Source organism: Ylistrum balloti, unplaced genomic scaffold (genome assembly GCF_031769215.1).
Source record: "Ylistrum balloti isolate Yb309-2 unplaced genomic scaffold, AGI_CSIRO_Ybal_v1 Utg370192, whole genome shotgun sequence".
In the NCBI taxonomy this organism is placed as follows: domain Eukaryota; kingdom Metazoa; phylum Mollusca; class Bivalvia; order Pectinida; family Pectinidae; genus Ylistrum; species Ylistrum balloti.
Genome location: NW_026782171.1, coordinates 173481 through 191839, shown reverse-complemented (window position 1 = coordinate 191839; position 18359 = coordinate 173481). Strand labels below are relative to the sequence as shown.

The window sequence follows — 18359 nt, the reverse complement described above, 5'->3', positions numbered from 1 at the left end:
ATGTAAATTTTGATGAATATTTTTTTTATATCTACATGGCAATACATCTTAGATACTGTTAAAATTTAAAATTCTTATTTTACATTAATTTCAAAACAAGTTTTTTCCAACTAATTGGTTTTGTTTGCGCGGATATAAGCATGCGAGGGGTCTTACTGTGTTAGTCAAATCCCAGACGCCTTTGTGAAAGGCGAGTGCGTCACCAAAGACGAATAATTCATTTTTGGCTTCTGCAGTTTTGTATCCCATATCATGTTCTTGGTGATAAAAGATATTGACATTTCAAAATTAATAGCGTAAGAATAATTGATATTGAACAAAACCTGTTTGATTTTCCACCAAGACCTCGAAAATTATACACAAAAAATCATTATTTAGGATTTTCCGCAATTTACAGGTATATGTCGTCTATGAAAAAGGAGATGCTTACTTTTCCGGAAAACCTATTCTTCTTTTACTTTTTCAATAGTCTCCCTCTTCATATTATTGTTTCATATATTCAATTTCGAATTCGAAAACAAGACTTCATGTTCACGAAGATGTATCGCCACGAAGCGGTAGATCGATACGGAATATTGATAACGGAAAAATTAGATTCGGAATAAGGTTTCAATGAGAAAAATATATACATAAAAGAAAACGGAAAAGAATTGTAAAACACAGGAAAACAAAAATAAAATACATATGTTTCCTATGTTGTTAGGATGACATTTTGCTCGCATTCTGCATTTTCAGAATTTAACGAGTTACGCTGCTATTTCTGTGTAGGTTCTTCTAGAAATTACATCACTTTCAAATATGTTTTCTGTAAATGTCCATACTGATTGACATGGATACATTTTTATCCTTATTGTGTTGTTTCAGGAATTAGAGGATGCAAGAAGGAAGGCAGTTGACCCACAGGGCAGTTGGCTATCATTTATAGAACATTCTAAACGTATTCCGGACGGTAAACAATCCGGACGGAAGCGGAAACATAAACGGAACAACAGATTGGTAAGTAAATATCAAATACTATCTCATAAAGATGGTAATATATTAAAACGTTCGCTTTTTGATAGTCAAACAATCAGACTACAAAAAACAAACAAACATACAAATATACAAAAACAAAATAAACCCTACAAGACAACAACATTACAAAAATCAAAAACAAAATAAACCCTAGAAGACAACAACATTACAAAAATCAAACAAGCAAACAAACAAAAAAATAAAACAAAGTAAACAAAAAATGTTGCTCTATCAATTCTTCGTATTTAGACGATTAAATCTTTCATAGTCGGTTTTCGATAAACAAGTTTGAAAAAATATTATGGAAACATACAGAATACAAGAAAGTGAGAGTGATAAGAACACCTTGAGATGAGAAAGACACAGAATAGACAGACATATAGAACACGCGGACGAAAAAAAGGACGATTGACTGAAAATGGACAGACAAACATATAGACGTTAAGATTAAAGCCACAGAGCACGTGGGCGAATCAACAATATGACTTACGTTTGGGTGACAGAAAGACATGCAGAAAGGCTTAAATGACAGAAATGATACATGATTGACAGAAAAAGACACAAACGACAAAAGACATAGACAGACATAGGACATATGCAGAAAATAATGCAAATATGGACGATGTGGTCGATAAAAATTTAAACCACAACGTATACTGAGATTGAAGTGAATAACATTATGTGTTTGATATTAGTTGATTGAATTTCAAAACAAGAATAAGAATTCCAATATATATTAATTTTACATAATTTTTAAAAAATCAAATAACAAAACTGAGTCAGAAACACGTGTTCATGACTTTTATGCAAATTAGACACCACCTGTTTGTACTCGTGTACGTCATCAATCACAATGGAGGTGACATCGATCAGACTTATATAACACTTCCGATTGTATGTATAGGGTCGGTATGGTAAAAATCCGAGGGGTAATAAATGTCATTATTGTACAAGACGAGTTCCATTTTGTTCTGATTTGTCAACTCCATGTAGCATATTATCTATTGGACCTTCACTCAATATGCCCAGAAAATTTGGTCACTGCGTCTGTTTTCCTGTTCTAACTTACACAATGCGTATTAGTATGTATCTTGGAAAGTCGCTGTACACTTCTGCACATTATTTATACAAAATTGTCCATCTTCTGTTAAATTGTTTGTCCTGTACGTGAGAATTTAGAACATCAATGTACATACGATGCACAAGATCTTATGACAAAACCAGTAGAGTGTGACATTTCGATGACTACGCGGTCACCTGCATCAGACAAATGACCAGTCTGGAGAGTACTTACACTGACGTACGTAATGTACGAGATGGTAAAGAATCGAACAACTATTTCGGCTGTACTATAATTCTATGTACACTAGGGTCGAAAAAGTGTGACGAGATGGTAAGGAATCGACTAACTGTTTCGGTTTTACTATAATCCTATGTACACTAAGGTCAAAAATAGTGTGACGAGATGGTAAACAGATTATAGTCATCGAAACTTTACATTCTTCTGGTTGTGACGTAAGAGCTTTTATTCTATTGGCATTACCAACACGAAGAAAATGTTCCAAATAACCCCATACATGTTGTTACAATTATCAACTATATGTCGTTCTGAATGGAAATAAGCCATAAGACTTAATGTAAATTACAAATGAACAATTGTACTGACAGCTCTTATAAAACAGCCATACTGTTATAGTCTATACACGTGTTTTATTCTGTGTCATTTACAGCGCTGTCCGCCAGGACCTATGGGACCACCTGGCCCCCAAGGTCCTCGGGGAATCCCGGGACCCCCCGGGGCTACAATAACTCAAGATGAAATGATGAGAGAATTTCGGGCGATGGTTAAAGGTAATTTGAAATATTATTGATCATTTGTGAGCTTTCTACTCTTGTTGGTACATAATGCTTTTCACTAGTAACTTGTATCTCAGGTATATGTTTCAAAAATATGCAAATTTGTAACGAAACGAACAAATCCCCACCACCCGCCAACACCCAACACCCAACCCTATCACAACCGCAAATGACCCTGGTGGTTAAGAGGACGTTAAACAACAATAGCAACTATAACTAAACGTTTTTCAATGTAACGCCACGCTGAAAGCTATTGCGAAATGTCTCCAAACTTCACAGCCTCCATACTGTTAATGGGCGTTCTTTAGGAAGCAGCTTTGGTAGAAGCTGTGATCTATTCAGTAGTTAATGGGTCAATATGGTAGTAAGCATCCCTTAGATCTCGAGTCTGTCCTTACTAATTTGTTATGAGTAAAAGCAAAATGGAAATCACTTATTACTCTCATCGTTACATACTGTGAGAAAAGCAAACATTGTTTTGGCACAGACAAGTGGACTTACCACACAACCTCACTCATATTGTGTACTTGAATAAAAAGTGTAATATGCATTTTGAGCTTGACCTCTGATTTTTAAATAGTTTTGATTGAAAGATTTTAGTCGAAAATTAATAAATGATACGTTTACACATATTTGAAAGCAAGTTTGTCTCATTAAAAATATTTTACTTTCGTTTGATTTCATTTTTATAGAGGAGAGGAATCATTTGAAATTTTGTTGGAAAATATCAATAAGCTGACTAGGCTTTATATCTTACAGAGAATGAAGCACTTTTTCGCATAACCTCTTCAGGTTAACAAATAATAAATACAAACTGTTCATAAAAAAAATATGTGGGAAAAAAATCCAAATCATCAAATAACATCAATAAATAACGATATCAAATAATTCTTTGTGGAAAAAGACATGAATAATCGTATTGTTTTATATTTTGTTAAAAACATTTTTTTTAATAATTAGGATAAGCTGACCATGCTCCTTAAACATACTGCTATGATTTGTGAATCCCTGTTACAGGAGCTAGAAGTACTAACGCTGACCTTTCAGAACACCGCGAAGGCACCATTGCTTCCGATAAACCAAATAAATACGAATATTGCAAACATTTTGCCAAAGACAATAGAAATCTATCTCCTATACACTTAGTAGAATAAGCCTCACGATATGGGCCGACCTCCCTGCTATGGGAAAAGTGGTTTTTACTCTGTAACCTCTTTTGTTCAATGTGTTTACTACGATTCGCATACTCCCTGAAACCCTCAATACACTGAAGGAGATACTCTCTGTTCCTTCATTCTTTGTCTTCTTTTTACAAGAGATACAAAATATTATCCACACTTTTAAATCGTGTATTTGATTATGTGTTGATATGTTTTCAATGTCCCAGACATTGTGTTGTATAAAAGTGATCCCGGAAGTGATCGCATGTAGTTATTGTCAGACAGCAATGTCAATGTCAAATATATTGATTATCTCCCTTTTTTATTATCTATTTAATCATGAAAGTCTTTTCAGTAGAGTCAATATTATTATCTATTTTCAAGGCTAAGCTATCATGACCGAAAACTATGACAAATCAATGCCGGAAAGTCAAAACCCGTGTGATTTCGTTTAATCTTAAGGCTTCAAAGAAATCAGATATACTATTTTACAAAAAAATATTCTGAAATTTATTTAAGAAATGATTGGGTGAAAAACGAATCATTCTTGACAGAAATAGCACATTTCAACAGGCTTTATATATACTTAAGAATGTGCGTTCAAAATAAAAAAATTGTTCAATGTTGATTAGAGAGGTACAAGCACGCCTTCTGAAACAACATTTTTTCTCAAGAACTAAATATAGTAAAAGACCAGTAGTTGTGAAGTCATTTCATCATGGACTTTGAATTTACGTCTTATTATCTGTAGTGTTAGTTGTTCCTGAGTGTCCTATAAACAGAAATCGAGGGAAATGTTCTACGTTTGGTATATATATATATATAAACCTGCCCATTGTATAGGCCTGAAATCCAATATAAAACCGCGGGTTCAGTATATATGATAATAGACACAATACATGAATATACTTATACTCATAATGGTACCCGCGAATTCAACGAAAATTCATACCCCAAAAAATTATTAATTTTACAGGAAAAGACCATTTAGTATACTTCAAATGTACTTTATCTAACGCACTCAAATTTAAGCCAATGATATCTGTTCAGCATCTTTTCGCAACAATGAATTCATACATCAGTGGTAATTGTTTTATATAAACGATATCCAGATAAGAAATTTAGCGCAATTATATTTTAGCGGAATAATTTCAGCGAAAATAACTAATACATGAAATATTGCTCCATAGCCTAAAGAATAGGAGATGGTTTTATACAAGGATTTGATTCTAAATCTGTTATTTTTTTGTACAATATATGTATCACTACAATATACGATAACAAGATAAAGTTTAAACTAAACCGCTAAAATAATAGGATCGCTTAAATATTTGCGTTTAAAGTATACTTATTTAAAGTTCGAATGGCTGTTTCACATACGCAAAGAAAGCAAAATCGTTTTACTATAAAAACTAAGTAAATATGTAGTATACATTAAATTCAAATTTGATGTTTTCGAAGACGAACAATTCTAAATCATTTTCTACTGATATGTTATTTATCTTTGTGACGGTAACACTGGTTTAAAAGCTATTACATTTTTTTAATAAAAAAAATATATTTGTGCAAAACGATGGTTAATCTAGGGGGGAAATCCGATTAAATATCCTCAGTAGAACCGGAGTTCTTTTAACGCAACCAGTTGGAGATCATTCTTACATTCTATAGCGTTAAAACGACTTACCGCCTACACCTATAGCACTGTTATTGAAATATGAGTGTTACATACAATGCTCGATGGTGCTGGTGCTTTCTTATCAAATGTATAATATTATTTATTATCCGTAAACAAACAATCAACATAGCTAATAAAAAGATAGTAGCAGGTTTACTCCGCAGGACTCCGTGGTTGAGTGTTATTTCAACAACCCACAAGTACTGGCACCGGAGTCGAGAAAAACCAGGATTGATAAACCTACAAATAATAAGATTAATGTCTAGTATTGTGGGTGGTCAGCAAACTGCGTCAGTTTCTACGTCATGTAGATGTTTACCGCTGGCCTATGTATTCACTTCAGTTAAAGCATTTTTTTAGCATTGATTCAAAAGAGGATGTGAAAGTACTCACGTTTAATTAGTTTCGTAAACTATTGATTTAATTAGTAACAGGTAAATCAATATGTTTAATTACTAATTAATAAATCAATATGTTTAATTAGTAATTAATTAATGTTAAATTCTCCTTGGGGTTGTTCTATGCTCCATATAATGAACTTTCTTCGATACGAAGAATATTTATGAAACAGTGTTACACTTCCTAATCATGCATATGCATGGGGCCACATTTATGCTCAAAGTAAAAATTTGTTGCAGTTTTGTCTAATTATGAATTAAACTGAATCATACAGCTGTTGTGTTTAGGACTCCTCAGTGATAATGGGGGACCAAAGCGATTTCGAAAAAGACCATTATAGATGAAGGAATGCGCATATCCCATAATATTGCCCTCATTTGGTTTTGTTGACGTAAATCCGTTTTAATGGTAACTAGTAAATTAGAAAAGCATTATTACTACAACTTCAGGCGAAGAAACGCTAACACTACGAGATCACCTGGTCGTTTTTTTTTTTTTTTTTTTTTTTGTGGAGGCCAGTTTCATATCTTTATTTTTTTAACCTCTCTCGCTTTGTAACCTATGTTTTGCGAAGACATGACCAAATGTAAACCAAATTTGTTAAAAATGACAACCAAAAATAGAGAAATAACAAATATTACTGTAACACATTTATACTTTATTATTAAAATCTTCAATATAAATAAAAATTCAAGTGTGTAATTCCAAAACTCCGTAAACATCTGGAATCAATATTGCGGTGTCTTCTTCATACAAATAAACAATACCGACACAGTAAAGGAGAGAAATATGTCTCACTTTTTTATCTTTTACTGTCAAATCACACATGCCACATGCTGATCCTGATATGCGTTGATTGACGACGATGAGTGGCTTATATTGAGGTTCTGGTATACTTCCATGCTCACGCCATATCAGACACGTGCAGGAAAATGAGCAATGCCAAATGGAACAGTCACGTGTCATGCCGCCTCGCTAATATGTCATAGACTATACTGCCACCATAGTGTTGAGTATGTCCATGCATGATTGCTGGCAGAACACAGTGGTAAATGAAATGTACCGTACGAAGTGAAAACAGCGCTGGCACGTGTCCTCAATCGATGGATTAATCTGCTAAATCCGTTCCGACAGTCTGCATTGGGTTTAATAATAAATATTTCATATTAGATATTATATGACGTTTGATGTTTGATACATATTACAAATGTGGTGTTTTCTGTATGGCCAAAATTGTGTAGGGAGGATGTATGTTTTTCGAGATAAGAACTGTTTAGAGAGAATGTATGCTTTTCGAGATAAAAATTGTTTAGGAAGAATTTATGCTTTTTGAGGTAATAGCATTTTAGGGAAAATGTATGATTTTCGAGATAAATGTTTAGGAAGAATGTATGCTTTTCGAGATAATTAACATTTTAGGAAGAATGTATCCTTTTCGAGATAATAACATTTTAGTGAGAATTTATGCTTTTCGAGATAATTAACATTTTAGGAAGAATTTATGCTTTTCGAGATAATTAACATTTTAGGAAGAATGTATCCTTTTCGAGATAATAACATTTTAGGGAGAATTTATGCTTTTCGAGATAAATGTTTAGGAAGAATGTATCCTTTTCGAGATAATAACATTTTAGGGAGAATTTATGCTTTTCGAGATAAAACCTGTGTAGGAAGATTGTATGTTTTTCAAGATGAAATATTGAAATGGGTGTAAATTTCATAAATATATATATATATATTGTCATTTCTTATTTATCATTTCTTTATTACCGAAAATGGAAAAAAAGCTAAAAACAACTTTTAGAGAATATGGAAATATTCTCATTAGATCCATTTTTCGAATGAATTCATGTATTGCTTAGAAGATCAATTTTCATAGATTTGTTCACAGTTAACATGGATTTAAGTGAAACTAACAATGATGTATTAAGAATAAAAATGCATGAAATGTCGTGTATTAAAAACTCTATTAAAATCTATAAACCAATGCAAACAAACACAAGACTTTCATACATCACGAGAAATGTTAGGAAATTCTCTTTAAATAGGCAAGAACTGTGCACTCTACTAACTGAAGTAGAAATTTGTATTAGACAGGATTCTATTTTAAATGAGTCATGCTAGTGAACAATACCAATATAAAAACAGAAAATGTTGAAAACAAATTAAGAAAATTAACACAAAAAACAGACAGGAAAATATTTCGTCAAACCAAAGTAAAAATCAACAAGAAAATACAAACATGTCAACATCATCAAAATATAAACTCAAATTTAATAAAACTAGAGCAAATATGAACCATATAAATTACAAGGAGTAAATAGATGTTTTTAACAGGCACATAAAGAATGAAACGATATTTCGAAATAAACGAAAAAGAAGACGAAACGCAAAAAAAATATAAAGTACAGTCAAATATAACCCCAAAAAACCCCACTTATTTCGCTTTATGACTTTTTTTAATATCGCTTATACACACCAATAACATCTTATATATTTACTCATATATAACAAAGCAGGTAGTAACATGCACCTTTGTTTTTTCTGTTCCCATAGACATTGCAACAGACTGTTGTGGGGGCAATGGCGTTATACGGTTCTTTTTTCCACGAATCTTGTTGGACACAAATTCTCGAATATTCCGATTTCCGTATCCGTACACCATTGGGCTAATGACACTATTACAGTAAGCCAATACAAAGGTTATGACCCACATCAAATCCGGAGTAGGCGCGTACAGACATTCCACAGCGACCACAGAGAAAAACGGACACCATGAAACAACGAAGAAACTTGTTGACCACAATAAGATATATAATATTTTAACCTCCTGTCTCATATCACAAACATTAACCGTGGAGGCTTGTTCGGCTTTACGCTTGGCGACAATGACAACCTGAAAATACATTACCACCATTCCCACATACATGCCGAGCACCATTGTCATAAGTAAACTTATGTAAGAACACTGCAGTTGTTCCAGTCTGCTACAAGAGGTTTGTGAAACGTACTTATATTTCTGTCTAGACGAAATTGTGGATCTATATTTAAAACTTTCATCCAACCGATTCCATCCTAGGAATGGACAAATCGCCAAGACCAATGGTAATATCCAGCAAAAACATATGATTAATTTTACTTTCGGTTTCAAAGCAAATTTACTAGCTTCTAATGAATGTACGACTTTCAGAAAACGTTCCAGGGCGACAAATACTAAATGTAACGTTGACACTAGAGGGAAGAAGAAAATGGACACTTGATGTAGTAGACATACATACTCATTAACACTTGCCTGTGGCAACACATGATGCACAACTTCCATTGGCGTTATAAACAAACCAAGTAACAGATCGCTAGAAGCTTGACTAGCCGCCATTTTGCTGTTGAATGGTTTCGTTCCTTTCATTCGCTTTATCAGCCACAAAAGAACCCCGTTGGTTGTCACTAATCCTATTCCGAGTAATAACAAAAAAACCGAGGTCCACAGTTCCGAACCGGAAGGAAGGAGAAGAGTCCAATCGTCGATCCTTGTCAGATTCATTTTTTTACGTTTGTTTCAAGTTATGAAATGATTCCTCGTAAAACATCGGTCATTTGAGTAATATCTGCTTATTGCCACTACAAACGGGGCCTTGTATTTATATATAAGAGATCGAGCTACTGTCGTGCTCCATACGTTACTCTCGTTGTTGCACACATTTAGATATCACGTTTTTGCCCCACAGATATCGCATGTTATCATGGTGATATATTGATTGAAGTTATAGCATATCCATCACATTTTTTCCTTGAAGGTCAAGAGTTAAACATTTCTTGATCACTGATTCTATATTCACAGTACATCCAGGCATTTATATTTGTTTAAAATGTCACATAGATTATAATCTGTTCCGTTCCGTTTTCCTTCTTACGTATCCAAACATATTGAGCACCTTGCGTATTGCCTGCAAAAACATATTTAACAAGTCATATCCTTTTAAAACGTACCACCTCCTTCGGTTATTAAAAAAACGTGTTATTCGAAAATTGAGGAATGAACTTGAGTAGATTAAATCTAATGCACAGACCTACAACATCTTTGGTGTACTTGTATAGATTTTATGTAACATCAGGCAATTCATGAAATCAATCCATCTAGATTCTTCCAACACAAGCCACCACAACGTTAGTGTAATTAAGAAATTGTATTGTCTATCATTTTTAAGGTAGAAATCAATACACCAGCCAGCACAAATATCGCTGTATTATGGTATCACTAATTAATATAAAGGGGAGATGTTCTACGTGTACTTGATACTCTATAGATACAGAAAATGGTATAAAAGAAATAAATAAACAAATAAACAAATAAATTAAACGATCAACAAAGATAATTGCAAATTCATTGCATGACGTATGGTGGTCCCGGTGTTATGCACTTTGTTCTCATTTGGGGAATGTGACATTGCTTATTTAGACTTCCCAAGGTTTACGTGGCGGGTCTCTCCGATGAAGCTGAAGACGCATTCCCTTCCAAAACACCTGGTCCTATTATCCTCTCACATCGCTCAAACTGTTGTTAGCTTGTTGGTATTTTCTTTGTTGTTTTAGGATTTCACAAACGTGATCTTCATACAACTGTGGAATTTGTAACAGTTACAAAAAATACTGTCACTCATGTGCTTTTGGGATTAGCATATTTTCGATGCCACCTTTAAACGACTTTTTTCACGAATAATTAATTTCACAAATAGATATTAAGCAGATTATATTTGATTAAATATATTTACATACTTAAAATCCTACTTTTTTCTTTTCGAATTTTGACGCGTAAATTTTATGAAATGTGTTGAAAAATCCACATCAGTAAAACCTTTTGCTTTTATGATTTTAAATGCCTGTTTAAAAAAATCCAAACAATCTTCAAAAGATTTGTGTAAATGAGACCTGCAGCAGCCTTACCAGCTATAACAACATGTTGTGATTTAATGCCTTTGTATATACTTGATTTGATTTCACAAAATGAGGAATGGTACAGACGATCTTATTCCATAGTGAAATAAAATACCAACAAATGTGTTTCTTCAGATTATTTTCGTTTTGAGATTTCGTACCACAACTTCCCCTCCCCTCCTTTTTTATTTATTTATTTTTTTTATCTTTTTTGAAACCGGAGTTTATTTGGTGTGTCAAGCATCAAAAACGTATTCCATTTTGACCCTCAGCCAAGACAAATTATTGGCATATTCATACTTTTTCATGTCATTTGATACTCTCATGAATGCCAAAACGATTCAATTGGTAACAGCAAGATCCGTACTACACATGTCAGTACGTGATGTTGAAAACCTTTGAGTACTTTATTCAAATGTATTTTTATCGATTACAAGTTACAGGTCTTATAAATAGGACAATTAGCAGATTCGTTACTTCGTATTCAAAATATAGAAGCAATGATATATTATTATCAATGATACTTTTAAACACATCTAATTTATCAAAGGCAACACAAGGCAAAATGCCTGTTTAAATCATTATGACTATGTATGTATTCATGTTCGTCGACATTGGTTTTGCAGTTGAACACATTTTTTTTAGTTCAACGACAGGAACAGACCTGACGGCATATCTCTTAAAAACCTGTGTACTTTACAAATATGTAGAAAATCATAGTTAAGGATGAAAACATGTTTTCTAATACTTTAACACATTTCTCGCTTATCAGCGAATCTATTTGAATTAATTGATCTGTGAACTTAAGTTGAGTTATAACGATATTGTTTTTGTGGGGTTTTATCACTAATGAGCATATGTTTTGAATAAGCAATGCTCTCTAATGTGTGTTTTGACAGAAATATTCTTACGATGTGTTATAAATAAAGCTAGAGCACGCGCTAATATGATCTATATTTAAACTATAATTTACAATGTATGCTAACTAACCACACCTTATCCCCATCCTGTAGGTTCCGCGGAGGGAATTACCAAGTTACCGGTGAACATGTGTTTATGCGCACTTTTACATATTTTTCTGTTATTTCCATAACGAGGGCAAACAGATGCTGCACTGTTGAAACACTTATACCGAGCAATGTCAAACAAACTCGCATTCCATCATCGCCATAAGTACTCATAAGAACATATATTTGTTATATTATATCTTACAGTAGGTATTGTGAAGAGCAATATTGCAAACATTCATTTTTTTGCGTAGAGACGAATATTTAAGAGTCTCACTTTTGTCTTATCTCTTCATATTTCAAAATCTAATGTTTAATCATGTGACTAATGTTATTTCATAATGGTATATCTGTATGTAAGGAGAGGTCACTTATAAGATAGTTAAACTTACTGAACAATCCTTTCGACATTGTAATATGACAAAATATATGTTTTAACTCATTCATTTCCCATCGTAGATTTCGGCACAGAAGTCCATTTTAAACGTTTGGGATAGGGTTGTTATGAACTTTGATTTGAAAATACTGAAAACAATATTATAAGAACACTCATTTTGTATTTTGTTTACTTAAACATGTGATTTGTACTTATGTAAATCAAAGAATATTGACCCTATTTCATTAATTTTATCCTGAAACAAATCTTTCATATTAGATTGCTTAATCAAATTCAATTCTGGTAAAATCTGGGAATATTGATGAAATATATTAAGCGAATGTTTAAACTAAGATTTGCAGTTTTTCCACGTCAGCAAATTATTACGTCAATAAATATATATAATGTATTGTCTTTTGGTTTGGTTTGCTTTCTTTCTTTTCATTATTACTATTTTCCAATTTCAGAAGCTGCTGAAAAAAGAGCAGAGGAGTTGGTCAGTGAAAAGGTAATTTTGATTTATACTATATCCACATATTGAGATGTCTAAGTCCGTTGTTTAACATATCATTTAAATAGAGATAATACTTTTCCTGCATAGGACTGAGGTGTCTATATCCACGGCTAGGCAGATCTGAATAGGGGTGTGGGGGTGGGGGGATGGGGGGTGGGTGGTGTCTTCGAAATTATGTATATATATACATCTTATCGTATACAACATTACAAAATTAAATAATACCTATATGGGTCTAGAATACCTCCCCTGCTATTTTTTTATATTTCTCCCGATGAATTTTGGTCTCCCTCAATCGCCACCAATATTTTGAATTTAAGGCCCTTATTATCACTTGTCTGACAAGTCTGGAAGGACGAAACAGCTACTATAAATTGTAAGCTGATAAAGCATTTGATTTTAAGAATGAAAAGAAATGCAAGTAATGTAAATTAATGATATTTCTCGTTGGTTTTATTTTCGCTCTAAAACGCGTGGAGAGTCTATCCCGAATTCAATCATTCCTTAAAAAATCCTTGTTGCTTCGGTTACCAATATCGGAGTCATGGAGAATACCAGGCCCCACTTGTATAAAACATCTCAACTTGAGATTTCCTCAAGTCGAGATTTTCCTCAGCTAATATCTCCTTGAAAATATCTTGTATGGAAATTTCTCAAGGAAGTTCAGGACATCCTCACCGATGCCTTCCTCCTGTTCCTTGAGAAAATTTTATACAAGCCGTTTTTGAGGAGATTTCAGCTGAGGAAAATCTCGACTGGAGGAAATCTCAAGTTGAGATGTTTTATACAAGTGGGGCCTGGTCTTTAATAAATCATCATTCGCGAATCATGTATTAGTGAATATGTCTTAAGAGGTAGGTTTGCGAAATAAAGTATTCATGAAAGCCAAAACATATTATTTACAGTTTTTGTCTATCTAATAATTAAGTATTAAGTGGTCTCATTATCAAAATAATTAGATATAAAATCCTGCGAAGAAAAAGACATCGTTGTTTTATATGAACTGTTCTCACTGAGTACGCACGGATTTATCATATATCTACATCAGTTTGGTTAAAAAAAAATAAAACTCCCCCCCCCCCCCCCCCCCCCCCAAAAAAAAAAAAAAAAAAAAATCCACATACACGAAATTGATTAACATTACGTTATATGTCTCTAAATTTCAGTGCAGCGCGTGCCAGGAGGCGGTGAACGGAAGTAGAATTCGGGTTCCACAGGACGATGCGGAAATCTTGTCACATGTTCCCCGAATATCTGTTGGCTTCCACATGCAGCTCCGAAGAAACATTGTGGTGTCAGGAAAAACTTTTCTGGAACTTAAAACATTTCATCAGGTAAAAAAACTTCAAATAACAATGTCTCTTATAGATAAAAAAAAAACATTACGGACAACATAAATGGAGCCTTTCTCGCGGGTTCCATTTCATATGAGATTGTGACGAGATAAATATGATTCGGAAACTAATATAAGATTCTGTTAATCACATAGGTTATATACTTTTGTTAATATTCGTGAAGACAGCACTAAATGAGATTGATATAAAATCCTATTTGACAATATCTTCACTCGTTTGTTGACGTCACTGTGGAAACGATGCCGCAATTTTCAGCAGATCATAGATCCGCTATGTGTTGTCATACCAGGAGTTCATGTACTGTGTATCGATGATATTGATCACTTTTTTATGTTATCATAATTAATTAGTCGACTGATTCCAGACATCAATATTACTTCTTATCGTGGAAAAAATCTAGTTACATTACATGAGTAGAACTTGATACCACACAATGTATCGACATTACCTTTTTCACGTACCTGTGGTTGCCTGAAGTGAAAGCTCTGAGACGAATCTTATTTATATCGAGAAATGGAAACGAAATTCTGGCATTTTTTTAATTGATTAACATATCTACATTGTATATCCCTATTCCATTGCTGCAGTTAATGTCTTTGTGACGTCACAATGACGTATGAATAAAGTGTATGGCGTTATTATATCACTATTCATGACGTCACGATATGTCATATTTATTAATCAAAATTAATCAAACCAACCCTGTGTTGGTAAGATTTTTTTCTTATTTCTAAATTACAGAAATCACAAAATGATAATAATAATGATAATAATTCGCGGATTTTTTTTCAAATGATAAACTGAACAGAATTTCATATTGCAAAATAATTCGTTTACGTTATGATTTAACTGTCATCAGGTAAATATTAGTTTTTTTACTGCATAACAACATTAAAATAATTTTGTAAATATATTTCATACCAATAAAAAAAAGACGATATAATTTAAATAATTTGATACTATGTTTTTTTTTTCTCAGCCTTTTGCCGGCGGGGCGTTTCACAGGGGTGATACCTTCAACGCGAGGAGTGGTCGATTTTCAGCACCTACTGACGGAATATACCAGTTTTCGCTCAATCTTCATATTCGGGCAAAAAAGAAAAGTAGAAGAAGTAGTCTGAAAAAACGAGATACGATCAACACTCAAGTCTGCATAGATAGTTTATGTCAAAATTTTGCGTAAGTTATTCTTTTTTTTTTTTTTTTTTTTTTGCACTAATTAGTTTATTTTATTGAAATTTATCCTTCTAACACATTTGTTTGACAGTGTGATTTTCTATGAATGGTAATTTCCTACATTCCCTCGTTTCATGTTAGCGCTATTTAAACGGCTTGTTTCTTGATTTTACAATTTCTCGTCTTTCAGCTCCTTGAAGCATTATACTGGACTAGAAAGTAACAGTAAGGTGTTTACCGTGAGTTTCACAGGATTTTTGGAACTAAAGGTAAGTCTGACTTCTCGGTTCATTAGTTTTAATTGTGTTTTAAAATCATGCACCGAACAAAAAAATAAGAAATATATTAATCGTATAATCGGCCTATTATCCAGCTAAACGACCATGTAATATATGTTTGCTTATATGTCACAATATTATATACTCAAGTGGAATTTTCATCAGCGAGGGAAGTCAGAAATTAATTGTGATGTCATAGTGCGAACATATGACGTCACGCCTTGTATTGAAAATTATTCAAAATCTGTCAAAATATTTTTTTCTGAGATTTAATAAAAAAAAAAAAAATGAAAAGTATCTTTAAAATTTGTTTAATTTAATTTGAGATTTTATAAAACTCATCATAAAGTTCAAATTTTTCCTCGCCAGGGCTCGCAAAAGCAAAAAAAAAATCTTTCGTTTTATAAAATATATGAAAGCTATTTTAAGTTTATATACTGATATATTTCTCTATATGCAGTAGTAGAAGGTATTCTGTTTGTGTCCATGTAATGAGGAGTTTATTATCCCACACCTTCTGTCAAGTGACGTATATGTTTGTGAAAAAGATTGATCAAATTCAATATAACATCGACTCGAATGTAAATTTCGTTTGATCATAAAACGCTAAATGAAGCAAGGCATTTTCCAATATAATATTTGCAAATTTCTATCGATTTTATTGTCATTCTATTGACAACTTTGTGACATCATTAACATATGTAGTTATGGATGTTCTGTATGGGGGCAGTGTAGCTGAAATATGAGTTATAATTTAGAAGTGAATTTTTTGTTTTCTATTACGTGCACGCATAATAACTTTCGTTTTTAAGTATATATTTCACATTTTCGTTTAAAATTCATCGGTAAAGATACTTAAATGATTAGATGATGTAAACAATATAATTTATCTCTTATTTATGTATTTTTATAATTTCGTTTTAGGTCGGTCAATACGCCTCTGTGTACGTTGACAACGCTTCCAATCTAAATGCCGTGGTACAGAGTGGGTCAGATTTCACAGGTTTACTGATAGGATCGTGATTAATTCGGGAGGTGGATGACATCTTAATGACATTCCACAAGAAAAGGATGTTGTGACATCATAATGTTAAGCTCCAAGACAATATATGTGCGGTCCAGTGTGACGTCACCACAAAATGACATCATAAAATGACATCATAAGATTATCTTATGTAGTGCATGCTGTTTCAGGAATCATGACGTCATCATAATATAAGATACGGTGTGATATATCACACTACATGACTTCAATATGACGTTGTTTTATTGAAGGATATGGCGAATTCATGTGTATTAGAAAACAATGACGTCATATTCCTATGACCTGTGGTGTACGAGACCACATGGCTACACACAGCACCTATTCAAGTGATGTCATAATACTGCAAACTACTAAGTATGTTATAAGGAAAGATATGACTTTGCAGAATGTGTATCAGTGATGGCGTTAAATTGAAAAACAGTGATATCATACTACAACTTCTTTTCTCCAGAACGTGATGTGAAGCGATGTATGATGAACAGCAGTAACGTCACAAAGCATGAATGACGTCATGCGAATATCGTCCGCTCAGGTGTACAGTCGTTTTATTTAGAAGCTGTGACGCAGTTTATGACGTAGACAATCAAACAATGTATATATCTGTGTAAATATGTAAGAATGTTGTGGGGCAGCTTCACAAAACTCTATTCATGTAAGTATTTGTTATGTCAATTTTTATGTGTAATAGTATGGTAAAGAAGCTGAAACACGTTTTTTAGGTATTTTATCCTTACAACTTTGTTAAAAACACTTATCTAGTGAAGGAAACAGACAGAAATAAATTATAATGAATTTATCTGGATATGACGTTAGTCAAAATAGATGTCCGTAAAATTTGCGATGGTTATATGTGTACTTCAAAAAACCGCAAGAATGGCAATGTAGCTTGATAAACAGAAAAAAAATTAAAAGGAAAAAACAATAAAATGACAACTGTATTCTAATAAAATAGTGTTGAGAAAATTACGTCCATTTTTTTAAGAATACAAACATCTCTATTTGGTATAGGCATATGTAATTTTTTTTCATTGTAGAAGTCGCAAAGTTTCGCGATCTTTCATTTTTACGCGTATGACTTGGTTACGAAAACTTTATTTACCGAATACCCGGTTTTTATTTTTCGCGGTACTTACAGGAAGAAAGACAACTCTGAAAACTATACAATGAAGAACAAGGGACATAACTCATTTGACGTCGGTGAATACTAGTATAAAGTAGATTGTGTTAGGCTGTCCCGGTTATACTATTACATATGATTTCACTCAGATTTAATAGTCTGGTACTTTCTTTTAATATAAACTATTTCCTTTTAAAATTCTGCTTCAGTGAGATATTAGTGAAAGAAATGATATAAATGTTTTATTGAAGTGTGTTTCTGTAAATTAAACTTTTCTATTAATCGACGTTTTTAGTCGAATTTGTCTAATAAGAAGTGAAAAAAATTACATGAATAGATAATTTATCCTTTTTATTGTAATATTATCAATATTTGCTATTACGTAATACAATATAGTATTGTCCTGTAAATAACGTATTTTCAATTTCAATCATTATACACCTTTTCTTATGCC

General features: G+C 32.8%; 1 protein-coding gene across 1 annotated transcript in view; it reads left to right on the top strand.

The window, feature by feature from the left end:
- Positions 1-16766, top strand: part of LOC132551311 (adipolin-like) — a 51657-nt gene extending 34891 nt beyond the window's left edge. Inside the window, exons 2-8 of the mRNA XM_060215436.1 lie at positions 865-996; positions 2745-2865; positions 12888-12928; positions 14101-14268; positions 15269-15468; positions 15656-15734; positions 16668-16766. Of these exons, the coding sequence (XP_060071419.1) occupies positions 865-996; positions 2745-2865; positions 12888-12928; positions 14101-14268; positions 15269-15468; positions 15656-15734; positions 16668-16766 (840 nt within the window). The remainder of the gene's footprint in view (positions 1-864; positions 997-2744; positions 2866-12887; positions 12929-14100; positions 14269-15268; positions 15469-15655; positions 15735-16667) is intronic.
- Positions 16767-18359: the final 1593 nt, after the last annotated feature.